This window comes from Equus przewalskii, chromosome 1 (genome assembly GCF_037783145.1).
Source record: "Equus przewalskii isolate Varuska chromosome 1, EquPr2, whole genome shotgun sequence".
Lineage (NCBI taxonomy): Eukaryota > Metazoa > Chordata > Mammalia > Perissodactyla > Equidae > Equus > Equus przewalskii.
Genome location: NC_091831.1, coordinates 154,423,429 through 154,441,022, shown reverse-complemented (window position 1 = coordinate 154,441,022; position 17,594 = coordinate 154,423,429). Strand labels below are relative to the sequence as shown.

The 17,594-nt window shown below is 44.4% G+C and overlaps 1 protein-coding gene across 12 annotated transcripts in view; it reads right to left on the bottom strand.

Annotated features, from left to right (window-relative positions):
• RYR3 (ryanodine receptor 3) overlaps positions 1-17,594 on the bottom strand; it is a 485,038-nt gene that overhangs the window by 185,214 nt on the left and 282,230 nt on the right. For 11 of the 12 annotated variants that reach the window (XM_070584420.1, XM_070584411.1, XM_070584464.1 and 8 more), the window contains 7 exons: positions 15,934-16,038; positions 14,210-14,313; positions 12,890-12,973; positions 11,054-11,213; positions 9,497-9,644; positions 8,123-8,328; positions 7,361-7,535 (listed from right to left, as the gene is read on the bottom strand). In XM_070584420.1, the coding sequence (XP_070440521.1) occupies positions 7,361-7,535; positions 8,123-8,328; positions 9,497-9,644; positions 11,054-11,213; positions 12,890-12,973; positions 14,210-14,313; positions 15,934-16,038 (982 nt within the window). Of the gene's footprint in view, positions 1-7,360; positions 7,536-8,122; positions 8,329-9,496; positions 9,645-11,053; positions 11,214-12,889; positions 12,974-14,209; positions 14,314-15,391; positions 15,417-15,933; positions 16,039-17,594 lie in introns of those variants that run through there. The other variant, XM_070584484.1, reaches the window with a different exon arrangement.

Genomic DNA, 17,594 nt, shown 5'->3' with positions numbered 1-17,594 from the left:
CAAAATGCACTCTTCTAGAGCGAGTGCTTATATACTGTTATTTAAGCCACAAAGTTTCTATGTAAATAAGTCACATAAATGAAAAATAAATCCCTCACAAGCTAAGTTGGTTGCATTGAGAAACTATGAACTGATTTAGGACACTAATACTGTTTAATATCATTTCTAAATAAAAGAGCTTTAATGCAGTCTAAGCAGAATGAGGGTGATGTCTGCACAGAGAGCCTCCTCTCATGGTCACCGAGGACTGAGAGTGGACGGGTGGCCATGGCCCTCAGGAAGGTAGATGGACAGGTCGATCAGACAAGCACCCATTCATGCAACCTCCCAAGCATTGCTTTGCTTCTCACATCGTTGTGCCCAGGACTGTAACAGCTGGAACCATTTCCTTTCTATAGACAGAGATTTTTATAAATAAGGAAGCTTTGGAGATCTGACTCCATAATGGAATAAGGATTGCCTGCTGGCAAAATTTCTTGGGTCCCCATTGGGACAGAGGGCTCTGTGATATGCTATGAAAAGATGAGAAGGAAGGAGAGGAAACTGTCTTGATCCCAAGAAGCTTACAGAAAAGGGGACGACAAATGAGATATAGAAGAGTGAATGTTGTGCTGTAAGACATCTCTACTCCCAAGACAGTATTTTGGTTTCTGCTAAGGGGGTAACGCAACCCAGACAACTGTCACTACAGTAGTTTTATTGTGGAGCCATGATCACGAAGTGTTCCAGCCCTGACGTGAGCAGAGACAGGACTTTTGAGCAACGCAGGTCATCTGAATAACTTCCCAGTTACAAACCCACTGACAATGGAGGACACATGCAGGAGAAAAGGTAATATTTGCATGAAGCCTTTTTTCTAAGGAACTTGGGTTCCTCCTCATTCCTAAGTGCAGGAGACAGCACTTTGTTGAAGACAAAATTGCAGACTTGAGGAGCTAACGGACTTGACCAAGGTCATGAGAAGGGCAAGTAACAAAATGGGACAAGATCCCACACCCTCTGACTCAGACCAGCTGCCAGTCAGTGTGCGAGAGAGGGGGTGAATGTTCCAGGCGATGAGTGCCCCAGATTTAAACAGTGGTTATTTCCCGGGGCAGGAGGGTACACTCATTACAGAGTCAAATGCTGTCCCTCCAGGGCAGAAGCTCTCTCCACAGGGGAGAGCTGAGCACTTCCTGAGAAAAGGCATGGCAACACGAGTCATGGATGTGAAAGCAATGGGAGGGACCGAGTGTCAGGGACCCCCTGGGGGCTAAGTGGGCACAGCTGTGACAGCTCTGTAGAGCAGCAGCAGAGAAGCTAAATCTAAGGCTTCAGTCAGAAAAGAGAAAACCCAGAAAGGACCAGGAGCAAAGACAAATCCTCGTAAGGTGCCAGCACTTTCTCCTGGGGAAAAACACTTGATACATTCAATTAGCTTCCTCCACCTGGTAAAGAGGCTCCAGCTAATGGTCTCTCCATTTCTAAAGCTTCTTTACTGGAGGTATTAAATCTTCATGTAACTTTATAACTCTGCATGATAGCTAGAGATGGGAGAACAATGATGATCAAGCACAATAGCTAATATTTGTCAAGTACTTTCTAAGTGTCAGGCACTGGGCTTGGTGCTCTATAGATTTATCTCACTATGATGCCCATTTTACAGATGAGGACACTGAGGCTTAGCAAGGTGAATAACTTGCTCAAGGTCTTTCACCTAGTAAGCTGCAGAGCCAGCATGCAAACAATGCTGCTTGAGCAATCCAGAGCAAGCAATGGGGACTGAGGCCAGGCTGCCTGCTCTCTCTCATCTATAATGACTTGCTTTGACTAACTCTTCCTTCACTTTTCAAATGATTTGCCTAAGTGTCATGTAGTTGACCAGCCTGCCTCCGGATCAGGGAGCTAGAGACCCACGACCACAAAGCACTCCACGCTCCTTAGAGGAAAAAGCTGCCTGTCACAAGGGGCCACATGGCTCCCTGGAGTTGACATGGATAAAAAGCTCCATTTGGTAAGGCCACATGGCAGAACTGCGAACACTGACTCTCATAAGCAAGCATTTGCACTTTGCACATGTGGGGGCCTGGATTTGGCCACCCCAAGATATGTCTCTCTGGCATGATGATTATTTGGGGCTCGTTACTTTGCAGACAGGAAAGCAACTGAAAAGTAGAATTTACTTACCCTTTGTAAGAGACATTTACATTGTAAAGGAAATCTCCATCTGTAAAGATATCTCCCTGTCTGTATCAGGAAGAAGGGCAGATGACCTTATCTCTAGAAACTCTTAATCAATGGGGAAGGCAAGGACTTAAATCTGCATTTGTTTATTGTGCCTGTCTGGTAACCTCCTGTAACTGACTCCCCCCATCCCCAACATCCTCCTTTGTCTTTAGCTGGATATGATGTTTGGGGTGGTGGTTTCAGCCATTTTGGTGGGTTGCTCAGCTTGCCTGAGCCTCTCCCATGCATACATTGACAAACAGAGATGGCAAGCAATAGGATATATTGGAGTACATGAAGAAGCCATTTGGTGTAAACCTAATTCTGCCTGACTTTGCTTTTTTCCAAAATGGCCTGACGGTGACCATTGAGCATGCATTGTATATCTGCTTTAAAACATTTACTATGGCAAGAACAAATGGCCTAAGATAAAGGTGCAACTCCCCCCACCCCCCACCATTGGCATTTCCTTAAGGATAAGCATCTTTCCTTAGGCTAGGAACTGATTGCTGCACTCACCTTTGACCACCCAGCTCACCTGTGACCACCCAGCTCAAGACAACAGACCTGCCACCCTGCTGTGTTCACCGAGACAGCAGACCTATCTGCTGTTTCCATCAATCACTGTGCCGACAGAGCAGTCTCACGACTATTGTAAAAGGGACATTTCAATCCTATGTGAAACATCCTGTGTGGGGGTATATAACCACTCTGTGCACCCCACTTCTTCAGTGCCCTTTCTTCCTTTGGGAAGAAAGGTCCCAGGCCATGGTCCTCAGATTTTAGATAAAGCTTTGTTTAATTTTCTCCTGCTATTCTGTCTCATGTGAATTTAATTCGCTCTCTGGCCAGACGAACCCAGAGAGGGTAGAGGAAATGTCTTCCTCCCCAACACACACAATCCGATTAACCCATAGCTTTAAGTGAGACTGAAGAAGTCAGAAGATGGAAAAATTAAGGAGGAAGGCAATACCCTCTCTCTAACGTGCGGCCTAATAGGTGGAATTATGCTGAAATCTTTGAGGAGGTTTGAGGAGAAAATTTGCCAATGGCATTATGTTGAACCAAGATGTGCATAGAGTTCTTGTTCCAGGAAAGAAATGGCAGGAACACATGCATTTAATTCTGTAGAGGACCCCAGGATCTGATAAACTTTGTATCAGAAGGCCTCATACGGGTTTTGTGATTAGGAAGGGAGACAGCCAGGAGGTTACCATTTTATAATTCAGGAGCTCAGAAAGAAACCAGTTCTCTAGAAAATCCAAACCATGGATCCATTTTCAATCCATTTCAAGCTGAAGACATGAGAGTAAATTACTACTAGTTGTGGAAAAATTGAGATCTTGGAGAGAGGTGGTTAAATGCCTTCCCAGACCATTCTGGGTATGTTTCAAGAGTCTCAATCCAGCAGCACGTGTTTTACCCATTAGTTTTTATTTCATGCTCATCCTCAAAAAGATAGAGTTCAGGGACAGTGCTGAGATGGTCACAGGCCTGGCAGAAAACACAGGAAACAAGAGGGCATGTTCTCCTGCCACAGCCACTTTCTGAAGCATAGGGTCCATTTGAAGGGAGAATGGCAGGGGGACCTTGGTACTGATGTGTCTGCACGCAGATGGCAGTGACACTTTGGCAAGTAAGTTTCATCTGCTGCCTACGGGAGCAGAGCTGGGAGATCTGCTAAACCCTGACAGGCCAATGCAGGAACAGCCTGGGGGGCTGCCCCTGTAGACACCAAAGCTGTAGCAGGAACAGGATGTCCCTCAGGGGAGTGCCTGGCAGAGAGGCAGCCCAGGGGACGGGCTCTAAAGCCTCTTCCAGATGTCACATCTGGAGGTCTAACAGGATGTTCAGGATTTTACCTTCCTTTCCTTTAAATGGAACAAAAGAGAAGACTAAATAGCAAAGGTTTCATCATGGAAGTTTCTGAGCTTCAGATGCCTTTAGGCAACAACATTGGGAGCTGTGATGGTCCAGGCCAGGAACACGGGTGGGGAATGACGATTAGAAAAATTCTAACGAGGCAGATAAGAATATATCATCTATGGTACAGAAGAGGATGGAGACAACCTATAAATAACCCAGAGGAAAAAACAGCCATGAATTATAATGCTTGCCCCCATTCCTTCCCCTAAAGGACAAAAAAACTTTCCACAGCACAACTCCACTAGGGTATTGGCCTGAATCAAGGCAGGGATGCTGGCCACTAGAACACAAGCATATAGGGGATTTTGCTTTATGAGGGGCTACAAGGCCCAAAATGTTTTATTTTCAACAGATGCTTTTCCTAATAGCTCAGGGCAAGAATTGCTGCCTCTTTCCACTTTATGCAGAGCACAGAGGGATGCTCTATGGTTTTTCCAGGCCTCTGGGCTGTTGTTATCAAAGAATGGCATGACTACTTCCTCTCACTGCCCTTCCGCCGACTCCTGAGCCATCACAGAACCGAAAGAGCCTTCCAATTATCTTGTCTCTGTGTTATTAAAGTGTGATATGATACTCCGGTATAATGTGTTAACATAATACGGTACAATTCCACTATAAAACAGATTCCTAATAATAGACTTTGTTATTCTATAGGTCAGATCATGTCCCTGTACACAAAAGGTCTATGAGGCACCTCCTTCATCACAACACTCATGATCTCTAAACACAGTTACCCTATAACATCCCTCTTCTCTATAGTATTTCTTTGTTCGAACCCCACAACAGCCCCATGTCCTACAGAGTGAAGTCCAAGGGTGCTTGGCCCAGATTAGACAATAAAATGTCTTGAACGAAAAGCCTAAGTCTTGGTATTTGAGGCTGCAATCTGCACCTTATCTGTCTTTCCAGCTTCATCTTCCATAAATTCCATACACAAATCTTCAAACTGTTCCACCCTTTCCTGTGGTTTCCTGATTCCATATATTACTCATGCTATTAACACACTACTACTGTTACTCTAGTTATATACCCTGAGGGGAATTCCCTTCTCCTTAGATGTAGTCATCTCGTATTATTTATTTAACATTCAATTCCAATCCCATTCTTACAGAATTTTCATTCTGTATCATCATTCGCCATTTCCAACCTACTGCTTTGCATTATTAGTTCTTTTCATATTTTCGTCTTATGTTTTTTCCAACTAGAAAATGAACTTCTTGATGCTACCCCTGCTTGCATTTGTATGCACTGTAGACGCCTGCTTCTCATAGTTTAATGTGCACACAACCACTGGAGCATGTTGTCAGCAATTTCTGATTCAGTAGGTCTGACATGGGCCCTAGGATTCTGCATTCTTAACAAGTGGACCACACTTTGAGTAGCAAAGCTTTGGACTTTACAAAGTTCTCCTAACTCTACACAACATGTGAGATTCTTAACTCTTCCTTATGTTGAGCCAAAGCCTCATAGGTAAGTTGCCTCCCCCACTTCACACACAGCAGAGCCAGGAAAAGTTTCTCGGTCTCCAGACTCTTTCTACTCCAGGGAGCCACTTTCCTTGGGAATGTGCCTGAATCTTCTCGTTCTTCGTTTTCCTCCTGGCCTCAAGAAGAGAGCACCGCCTGTGTCGGGTACTCAGTAAACATCTGTGTCCTAAGAGCAGAGTCAGAAGATGGCTTGTCTACGCTGCCCTCATGTCCACCTACACAATTTCCTCTCCTTTGCCTCTGAGCCAGCACACAAGCCATTCTTTCTGCTAGCAGCGTCTTTCCCACTTGTCTCCAAAAATAAGATTCTTTCTTTAAAGCTTTGATTTTAAGTCTTTTCAGAAGGCATTAAAATATGACCCCATCTGGCTTTAGTCATCCTGTCTTTCTAGAAAAATACATTGACTTGCAACTTTTCTATTTCCACAAATATACAGCTCATAGAAACTATAAAGCTCTTTTAAGGTACAGTTGGATATGCATATTGTAGACAATAGGTGTCTGTAAAAAGTGTGAAAGTGATTTATAAGGTTAAAAATACTCTGTAAATAAAGACTGTTTTATATACCTATATTTAAAAATATATATTTTTTCTTGCATTTCTGCTGCTCTTGCCGATGTAGTTCTATCTTTTTTAGCTTTGTAGGAAAGAACTATGTTTTTGGTAAAGTCTCAGAAATTTAGAGCTACCAGGAGCCCTAATCATTTACAGAGGAGAAAATGAGGTGCAAAGAGGTTCAATAAAGTCAACCCAAGATATCACAGTTGGGGAGGGGCAGCAGCAGGTCCAGAACTCAGGTCTCCTGACCCAGAGCAGTCTTTTTCCCTCCCAACCCCTCTGCCTTCCTCCTTGTTTCTAATGAAGCAACAGAAAGTGGTAGAGCAAGAAGCACAGGGGTGTGTACACGGCGGGTATCAAGTCATTGCCATGGAATTTTATATCAAGAAGGATGTTGGAACTCATGTAGTCTATCATCTTTTTCTTTGGTATAGATGAAGAAATTGAAGCCCAGAGAAGTCAAGCCAAGCCTCTCTGGGAGCCACATAGCTTGATAGGAGTGAGACAGCTGACTTGCAGTCCAGTTCTCCTCCCCGTGCATGCCAACAGCCTTGTGTAGGCAATGTAGTTACGTACACAGGAAATAAGTGCCAATTGCTCCTTTGTGTAGCTGGAAGCACTGCCCTAATGGCAGTCTATTCATGGCCATTAATAAGTGTAACTATGCTTGGATTTCACAGCGTGTCTGAATTTCAAAATAAATTACATTTCATTCAAGGGAATAGCTATGTCGAACTTTCGTGTTTCAATGGTTCTCATCAAAGTATCAAGTTCAATTACACAAACCTGCAGACTGACAAATCAGAATAAAAGGATCACTCTTTAATCCACTGACTTTTCTCTCCTGCCAGGGACCTTAGTCCATATACAATTAGCATTTCCTTTGTAACCCTGGGAAGCCTGGTGAACCTTAACATGCCAAGGCACAGTGTAGGGAATGAGAGGAGAGCTGCGTGGTCAATTCGGAAATTCAGAGCTTATGTTTATGCTGCACATATCAACTATCACTATTATTTGTCTTGCTCCTTCAAAACTGATAGTCTAAGGGCTGGTCTTCACCGCCAGGGTTTAAAATATGCAAAGGTCAGCACACCCTAAATAAGGAGGTAGAAGAGCTCCCCCAGCTCTCCCTGGATATTCCTTCAGCTCCTGGAGGTGGAATGGGGGAAGGTGGTAGATTTACCATTCTCAATCTCGTAGTCAGCAAAGGCAAGTTCAGAGCCTTTGTTGGTGATGAGCAGCTCCCCATTCAGCGTGAAGATCATCGAAGCATCATCCAGGTTAATCATACATCCAACCACATCTCCTGGCTGCCAGGTACGTCCAAAATACCCACTCCCTTGATGCCAACGCTGGCCCTAGGAAACAAGACCCCAGAACTTAAAGAAATGGAGCTGGAGAAATGGAGAAACCCCCATGCAGCTGGAGAAATGATTTCTCCTAATTGTGAGTGGTATCTGGTTTCTACAAGGCACTCACTTCTCCATCAATGACAACTCACAAGGAAGAGTAGTGTATCTTACAGATGAATGAAACTCAGAGACTTAAGCCTCATCAGAAAAGGTGGCCTGAGTCTCCCAATAATAGTCAGCTATGACAACAGGCAGAAGTCTCACTAGGGCAAAGTGGTAAGATTTCCCCCCATACTGGCCACATGGTATTCGGTGAACCTCCTCTGGAGTAGAGGCAGTGGGCTTTGGTGCAAGAGCAGATATGGAGGCAATTACAGAAGGGACTTAGGCCTACAGTCCTCCACTTCATCAGAGCAAAAAAGCAAACTAACAATCACTAGGCAATGATCATTCAATGGTTTAAATTAGCCAGTGGTAGCGGCCATTCCACTTTTGAAGCCAGAGATCCAGGAACTCAGTACTTCTAACTTCTGGGGAAATGTGTAGAGAAGAAAAACTTGGGCTGAGGATGTGTGGATGCTATCCAGACTCACCCTGCTGCCTTCAAACACAAAGGCTTGGTCATCGGCCCCCAGCTCGACGTCAGGCCGACAGCCTGGCCTGGCCCAGCCGACGCGCATGTCTCCTCCGGTCACCACCTCAAACTCAAAATACCACTTGCCAGATCTCACAGCGTAAGACCGCTCTACCCGGAAAAATCGGATCTTGTCTATGCTGACTTTCTCCACAGCTGGGTCAGCTACCGTGAGAAGGAAAGGGAGTAGAGGGTACAGGAGGGAAAGAGAGAACACAGACTTTAATAATTAGGTAGCATTCCTCAAATGAATTTGACAACGACAGACTGATGACAGATCTCCCACTATCCAATATAGCATTCTGTTCATAATATAATAATCATCATTATCACCATCGTATCTAACAATACAAGCCACCATTCACTGAGCGATTACTTTGTAGTAGATGCTTTAGAGACTGTATCTTGGTTTTCCCTCCCAACAATCCTATGAGGTCAGTTATATTGCTTTCATTTTACAGATGAAGAAACTGAGGCTCAGAGAGGTTAAATCACTTGCTCAAGGGCACGGAGCCAATAAACTGAGGAGAGCAAGGATTTGAACCAAGGTCTGTCTTACTCCAAATCCATCCCCTTAACCACTTGTAATACTGCCCCACTAACCTAAGGTACCTCCTGGGGTAGGGGATGACAACAACACGTTCATCAATTAGAAGCTGGTGATTTTAATTAGTGCTAGAATTTCACTGAGAGATGAGATTACCTGGCTCAAAAGTACGCTGATATTCACATGTTTGGGAAATAAAAAAAATAAAGGTAACCTGGTTTTGTGACCCAGTATCCTGAAAAACTCAGCTACCCTGGGGAAAAACTTATTCCCTGTGGGATTGGGTCATAGAAGTGCTCATCATAGACACATCTGCCAACGGGACAATGTTTTATTATCAAACATGCCGCTCCCAACCCGTCTCCTCACTTCTTAAAACACACCATTTACTTTAGTGCTCTTCAGCACCAATCTCATTTCCTTTTTTATTTTTTTTAATTTTGGTGAGGAAGATTGGCCCTGAGCTAACATCTACTGCCATTCTTCTCTTTTCGCTTGAGGAAGATTGTCCCTGAGCTAACATTTGTGCCAATCTTCCTCTCTTTTGTATGTGGGACACTGCCACAGCATGGGCTGATGAGCCATGTATAGGTCCGTGCCTGGAATATGAACCTGTGAATCCCAGGCCACCAAAGTGGAGCGTGCAAACTTACCACTATGCTACAAGGCTGGCCCCTCCAATCTCAATTCTAATAGTACAAGTTGGACCAATTCAAAGTTAGCATTTCCCCGGAAGAGGAGCTGTTTAGTAAACTGGTGCCAGAATGAACAACGTCCACTCATTACCTAGTTCTTGGTCTGATGGCTCGATGTTATAGCCATAACCAACAAATGTCCGAACAGCTTCACGAAGGCTGTCCCTGTTTGACTTTTTGGTACGCTCATCCAGTAATGCATATGGCACCAGACGGGGATTTCTTTTGTTCTTCAAATCCTATGCAAAGCCAGAGAAAAGAGGTTCTGAGAAAACACATTTTGTCTTTACAAATAGCTTGTCCTACTCATATATTCCCAGCAACAGTCTTGGCTTCCTCATGTTCGTCTTCTTGCTCTTCCCCCAGTGCCTTGATATTTAGCAATGAACATCTTTGCCACTTCTCTTCAGGATTAAATGAGCATAAATGGAAACTTGTTACTAACGTTCAAAGCTAGTATTAAAAAACATATTTTAATAATGTCAGCCTGTGAATAAAATGAAGTGTCATGAAATTGGTTAGAAAACTCCATTCCCAAGGCAAGGCAGATGGGGATTTGCGTCACTACTCCCTTATGACAGATCATGCCATGATTTAAACTGTTACAGCCTCCTCATAACAGCCTCTTAACAGAGAAACATCACAGAGAATCATCTATGCTCATAGAGAAACATGAGGAAAGGTGGCAGAGCCATAGTGGGTCCATTTCACTGTAGTCGCACACATTTGTATTAGAGTCCTCCTCAGTTCCTGGGGGCTGCTGGGAAGACCATAATGACAATTGCAGTGATAAGTCATCAGAAACGAATATTCACGACCTGCTGTTTTGAACCCCTCATTTCCTCCTCTCTACTATAGTTTCCATAGTTGTGGTCTTCTTGGCTTCCAGACATGTGTAGGCTCAGAGGCTCAGGTATGAATGAACACGTGCGCACATAGCTATCCCTGGTCTTCCCTGATACTAACCCCGCTACTTACTGAGAAGAGGGAAGCATTTCAAGGAGAGAGGTGTGCCAGATGGTTTGGGGCCGAACCCTGGCTCTACACTCCATCTAATTCCTCGCTGTGCCCTGGCTCCCAGGCTGCCTCTCGTACATGCCAAGAACTCTGCCCAGGAATCTTGACCCAATGGACTGAAGTAAGAGGGCACAGGCTTCCTGGCAGGCTGGTTTGCCCCCGTCCTGGGCTAGCTTCCCCTCTTCACCCTCAGTGGTAGACACTCGGGATCATCCCAGAAATACTGCTGAGCTGTAATGTTGATTTTTGTGAGCCTTACCTTGGCCTGGGAGAGCGGCATGAAAGCTCAACTCTCCACAATGCAAGCACCAAGACGCGGAATGAGAGAAGACGCAGCCAGCAGGCACAAACACAGGGCAGCATGATCACGAGTGAAGCAGACTAACAAAGGAAAGGCAAGCCTATCCATTTCTGCAAAATTGCAATTGTGCCTAGAGCTAATGTCAATGTGACCGTTACAAATTCCATCCAGTCTCGTGATTCTATAAATAACGAATGCCCTGAAGCATGACAGAAAGAGTGTAAGGGCAACCGCCATCTTCCAGTCTAATACCCACCAAAGCAAAATGGCATTTTGATGGATGATCACATCTCCTAGCTTTTCCAGCATGCCCGACCCAGTAGTTCTCACCTGTTGAATGCCATAGGTCCATCCTTGTTTTATTCTGTCTTTTGCCCAAACATTATGTGCATTTTCTGCAAGCTTATCCACTAAAATTTCTTGAGGAGGTAACAGCTTCACATCAGACAAATCCAAAGGGGCTGGCTTATAGCCATTGGACATCATGTAGCTATAAGTAAATGGGAAAACATATATTTTGAACAGATCTGTATGACTCCCCCATTCCAGATCTTAGACCAATAGCACATGGTAAGAACATGATAAAAATAAGGCCATAGTCACAGGTTCTACTCTTTGGGAGTATGGGTAGCTCAGCTCTATTTCAAGTCCTTAGATGAAACCCCTAATCTACCATGTTTTTGCTAATATGTGTCACAGATTCATAGGGGACTGTTGGAAAAAATGGATGGTCAGTGCAAGTTCATTTTTATTTCTAAGAAAACTACTTATATGCCCTACAAATGATACAGATTCAGCATGCCACAACATTACCAGAAGCTCCTTCATCTCACTTCAGAAACACAAAAGGTTATAACTAGATTGGCAAGGACAGGACTTTAAACCAAATGGTTTCTTAAAAATCAGCCTAGTATGAGCACTCAGTGTTACAAAGATAAACTTTTACTTTCGGAATTAAAAAAGTCATGGCACTAGAGAATTTGTGAGCATGACGTGACCTTAGTGGTGTGCTGTCCAGTCCAGGAGTCGCAGTCTCAAATGTCTGTAATTTGATAGATGATGGGAAAAAGCTCAGTGTGAGTCCAGGTAGATACATGGTGTGAATGAAGAGGACCCAGGCACACCGTGGAGTGACTCTGAGGGCAGCAGCTGATCACAGCCACGTGGGAATGTGAGTCCAGAGGCGTCCACAGCCCCAGGGCCACTGGCTGCCCAGATCAGGGCCAGAATCTAAATGTGATGACTTGCAGAGCAGGGCTCACTCTACCCAGGAACCTTGAGCAGCATGAGACACAGGGTCCCATTGTAGGCATAAGATACTAACTCTAATTCACCTTCCTGGGATGTCTGATCTTTCCACATGTGTTGGTCACTGAGCACTGACCCCCCCCCCCCCCCCAGCAGCCTCAGCCAGCAGGCTACCCCTCCAGCTGCTGCCTCTCAGATGTGCTGCTCTCGGCACTGGGAGTTGCCTCTGAGACTGGAGCTTGGCAGCTTGGGAGTTTAACAGGGAAGAAGGGGAAGATAAGCATTTGATTAAAGCTGGCACTACCTTCCTTGACTTATAAGTAATTATGACACCTGTGTGTGAATGTGTGTGCACCCAAGCCAGGCGCACAGGGACAGCAAGCAAACGAGTCAGTAGATGCCCCAGTGAGCATGTGTCTCAATGTGCGAGCACACAGGACTCTGAATGGATGGGGTGAGAGAGAGAGCAGGTCACATGCAGATTTAGGGGGCCAAATTAAATCTTGGCAGAGACACCCATTTCCACAAAGGATTTATAAGGCTGGCCCAATGCCAGAGGAGTGAATCTTTGCTGTGGTGACCAACCATTTTCAAGCTCCTGAACCAACCACTATCGTTACAGACCAAAGACAGTGCGCCCAGCTGAGAAGGCTGCCTCTCTTGGCTCAGAATTAACAATAGCAGTGTGAGGTCTGGGCGGAAGGAGCAAAAAGAGGGAAAACCTGGAAACACCTGTATTTCAGCAGGCTTCTGACTAGGGGTCTCAGTGCAGTCTAAGTCATTGGAGCAGCCATCTTGAGCTGGTGCTAGCAAGAATCTGGAGCTGTCACCTGCCTTTGCACATGGGCCTCTCACCCTCTCAGTTTAAAACTTCAGGCTGAAGTATTAAAGTCTTGAAGAATTAAAAAAGTCACCTACTTTTTGGGCAGTTTGACCTTCTTGAGATCCTCCTCTGCGGCTGGATTAACATGAGCAATGTGGCACCCCAGGGCCAGGAGGGTTCTGTGGTATAACAGGGAGAGGAGACGAGAGTCAACTGAAGATAAAGGGCAGCAAGAACCCCAACCTGCATCTGAGTTGATAAAACAGACACTAGTAATTCATTTAGACCAGTGGTGGCCAAGCTTCTTCTGTAAAGGGGGAGGTAGTCAGTTTTAGGCTCTGTGGTCCATATGTCTCTGTTACCACTACTCAACTCTGCCATTATGGAGTGAAAGCAGCCACAGACCATAAGCAAACCAATGAGCTTGGCTTTGTTACAGTCAAACTTTATTTACAAAAATAGGTGTCTGGTCAGATTGGCCTCCAGGCCGTGGTTTGCCAGCTCTTGATTTAGACGGTGGCAAGCATAAGAAGGCAAAAAAGAAGTTCATTAACAGCCGCTCTTGGAGACATCTTCTAGTTTACAAATTTGCATTAGGATCGCATCCTGCTTCTCTGATTCCAGGGAAGAGAAGGGATCCTAATAGCAAATCCTTGGGGCAGCGAGTATTGACTGTGTACTCCCTGCACAGTGCCCTGAGCTGTGCCTGATGCCGTGAGGTACCAGAGCTGGACCCTCAAGAAACGTCAGTCAGTGTGACAGAAGATGTCACATGTGTGAGCCTATGAGATGAGGCACCGTGACAGAGCATTGTTATACCAAAAAAGCCACGACATTAAAATGTTCTTCAGTGACAACTAGAGAAGAGAGAAATACAATGCAGAGAGAGGGGTAACAGGCACAAAAGGAATTCAAGAAGGGAGATATAAACTTGGGCTAAAAAATTAAAATTAAGTTAAATTTAAATTAAAATTTAAAAAATCTGAATTAGGCTTTTAACCACGAGTAGAATCACGGAGAAGCTAAAAGTAGTTTTAAAACTGAATTTTAGTGACTCAAACAATGCTTTCCCATTGGTTTTTAGAAATGCCGTATCTTTTTTTTCTTCATTAAAATGAACTACAAGAGGCACTTGGTACTTCAGTTCTAAGTTTCTCTGCTTTTTTTTCTGCCTCCCTTTTTCCTCTCCCTGGCAAATAGCAAATGGTCTCTAAAGAAATATATATGCTAAATAACAATATCGGATGTGTTATTCACTGTGCCAAATCCTTTTGTGGCTTGAATACTCACTGTCCCTCTAATTTATCTGAATGCGTCACGTTCTCAAGGCGAGAGACATACCTTTGCAGTTTAGTCATAGGCAATAAATCATCCACTCACTGTTTGGTCCAAATTCAATTCAATTAAACACTCACTTTAAGGTTTCAGTTGACATTTGCAGGTTATAATTCTTCTCAGTTTCGGGGAGCTTGGAAAACTCCACAAGGCAGGGGTGTTGTCTTTTATTGTCATCCCGTATCTAGGTGACAACATAAGAAAGAATATATTTAAGGTTTGACAGTGGGCACTGCCTTGGAAAACAGAAAAAGACACACTTTGAAACACAGCCCAGGCAATCCGTATCAGGCAAGACAGACAGCTATTTGCTGATAGGGAAAGAGACGGTCTTCTCTCTAGTAAATGATACCCACAGTCCCCAGGGTGCCAGTGGCTTGTGCTCTGTGGATTTGCTTCTAGTCAGGTGTCTGCATTCAGAACATACTTTCCCAGAGAAGCAATTTTACACGTGGTGGCCATGCTCCTGTCTGCCCAAAATTCACGGAACCATAAGGTGACCGAAGGGTAGCATTCTTTAGAACATAAAGGACTACAGAATCTGACCAGCACTGTCCAATAGAAACACAAAATCAGCTACAAGTGTGAACCATATTTGTGGCTTCAAATTTTCCACCAGCCATATTAGAAAAGCAAAAAGAAAGAGGTGAAGTTAATTTTAATAACATATTTTATTTAACCAAATATATCAAAAATATTACCATTTTTAGCAAGTAATTAATATAAGAAATTATTTCCAAGACATTTTATATTAGCTTTGCGTAGCAAGTCTTCAAAATCCAGTGTGTATTTCATTCTTACAGTGCATCTCAACTCAGACTGGTCACATTTCAGGTGCTCAAATGTGGCTCATGGCTGTCATATTGGACAGTGCCAATGCAGACATTAACTAATTAATTCGCTCAACAAACATTTGTTGTATGTCTACTATGTGGTAGGCATTGAGCTAGATGTTAGGAGTTCAGTGGTGAGCTGGGATAGCCCCAGCCCCATGAAGGATACAGTCTAATCAGGCAGGAAGCAGTGATAAAATAATCATAGAAATAAACAGAAAATTGCAATTGTGATTTGTTCTCTAAAGGAGAGGTTTGTGGCGTTAGAAGAGCACACAGCAGAGAGGCGGTCATATGTAAGGAGAACATTTTACAGAAGCTTTATCAATACGTAAGCATGAGGGTGCAGGGACCCTTCCAGTAACTAAGCTGGAACGAGCATAATTTGAGGGTGTCAATGTCAGGGTCATAGGAAGCTTCAGAACTCACCAATCCTTCTGCCTTCAGACATGACCTTACACACGTCATAGAATAAAGTCAATTTACATCCTCCTTGAAAAATGCATTCTAGTGAAATAGATGCCTTAACCTCCTCTGAGTGTCCATTAATCTTAGTGATACAACTGAAATCCATATTAAACAAATTCTGATTCAAAACAGTGAATCAGCCTCCTTTCACCACCCTTGCCAAGGGGACAGCTTTTTCTGAAGGGAAAGGGAGATGGAACGGTTCTGTAGGAGGTACCCAAGAAGGACCACACTTGATATTCCCCCAATACAGGAAACCAGCATTTAGGAGTGAGGAGGGAGAGAGACTCCCGGGTCTGTCTGTGGGGACCTGAGTTCCCAGCTCTCCTGACTGCGGCTAGACAAACCCTCAAGCAAGGCTGCTGCGGCAGCTAGACCCCGGTCAGTCAGAAGGAGCGAGTACTGGCTCCTGAGGTTCCCTTTCTCATCTGAGTCTTTGAAGAACCTTCCAGGTAACAAGGCAATCCCACCCTCCACCCCAACCTGGCCACTGAAACACCCACCTTGCCAAAAGTCCAGCCCAGCTCTATTTTATTCATTCCCCAAAGCTCGTGGATGTTTTCAGCCAGTCTGTCTCGGATCTTCTCTAGGTGAGGTGGCAAAACAACCTAAAAGGAAAAGGAAAAAGTCAGAAGCAGAATTGCGAGAATCAATTGTATGGAAATCTACTCTAAAATCTATGTGGATCAGGTGCCCTCGTTGAATTCACTACATTTCACCCAGGAGAGGCTGTTTCCAGAGATCCCTTTCTCCTTTGGCTTCCTCTGGATCTGATCTCCCCTTTCTCTAGGCTCCTGCCTTGGGAGATCTCCCCTGCCCGTAGATGGTCACTCCTAAGTCAGTACATCTCCAGCCACGGTCTCTCTTCAAGTTCAGACCCACACTTCCAACTGTCTGCGGGATTTTTCCACCAAAGTGAACTCAATATGTTAATTCAAAATTGAGCTCATTATCCTTCCTTCAAATATTTTTTCTCTTCTTATTTTTCCTTCCCTTTTTTTGTTGAATGGCTCACTGCTTCAAGCCTAGAAGTCACCTAGTGTCTTCTCTTTTGGCATTACTCCCTGCCCCCCAGTCACATCTAACCAGTCACAAAATCTACCATGCTTATTTCCTAGGCATCTTTCCAAAGGGTCCCCTCCTCTGTATCATTCAACCTCATTATATTCTCCCTGGACCATTGTAAGAGCCTCACAAGTGGTCTCCCTAACTCCCTCACCAACATATCCTCCACACTGTGGCCAGAGTGATGAGTCCACAACAGCAAAACCACATCAAAACACTCTCCTCCTGAGTGTCCCCAAGTGTTCCCTGAAACTCCTAAGACACAGCCTGGATGTATAACCAAGGATACAGTGCCCTTCTCCATATCTTTCATCGTGGTCCTCCCAAACACATCCTTTCCAAACGTCCTGAAATTCTCCCAAAAGGTTACACTGTTTCACAGTGCTGTGCCCTTGTATAAACAAGCTTTATCCTTCTTAATTCTCTCCAAGATACATGAAGTATGGACACACACACACCCCTCCATGCCACAAGACCAATGACAAAGACTCTCTCCCTGACCAAGCTCTAGACAGGTACCTCTGAGCCCTTTTCGATTAGGCTCCATCCTTGGGCCTTGGGTCCTCAAGACTCCAGTTTTAGCAAGAATCCTGCTACCTCAGTTGAGTGAGAATCCACCACCCTTGATATCTGATCACCCTCTGCATATGATCAGATTTCCTCACCCCCGCCACTCCCCAATCACATCAGCTCCCTGTGGCCCACCTTCAGCAAGAATGCACCACAACCCCCGCTGTTTCCTCTTAGTGATTTTCCATCACTGACACCCCAGGGCCGCCCAACCTGCTCCTTGGCTATAAATCCTCAGTTGTTCTATACTGGAGTTCCTTTTCTCCTGTTACAACAGCTCCTAAGCGAAATCTGTTTTTACTCCATTAACTGCTGTCCAGCTCTCGTTTTAATACAAACACCCTCAATATTTATCCTTCTGAATTTAGCTCAAATGTCACCACTTTTGGGAAGTCTTCCCCAATTTCCTTCAGGGAGAGTTTCTCTGTGATTTCCTTTGCTCACCTCTCTCCACAGAGGTCACAAACTGGGGCCCACACTGTTTTTCTTTTTTCCCTATTTTAATTTACTACTATAATAATAATTATTA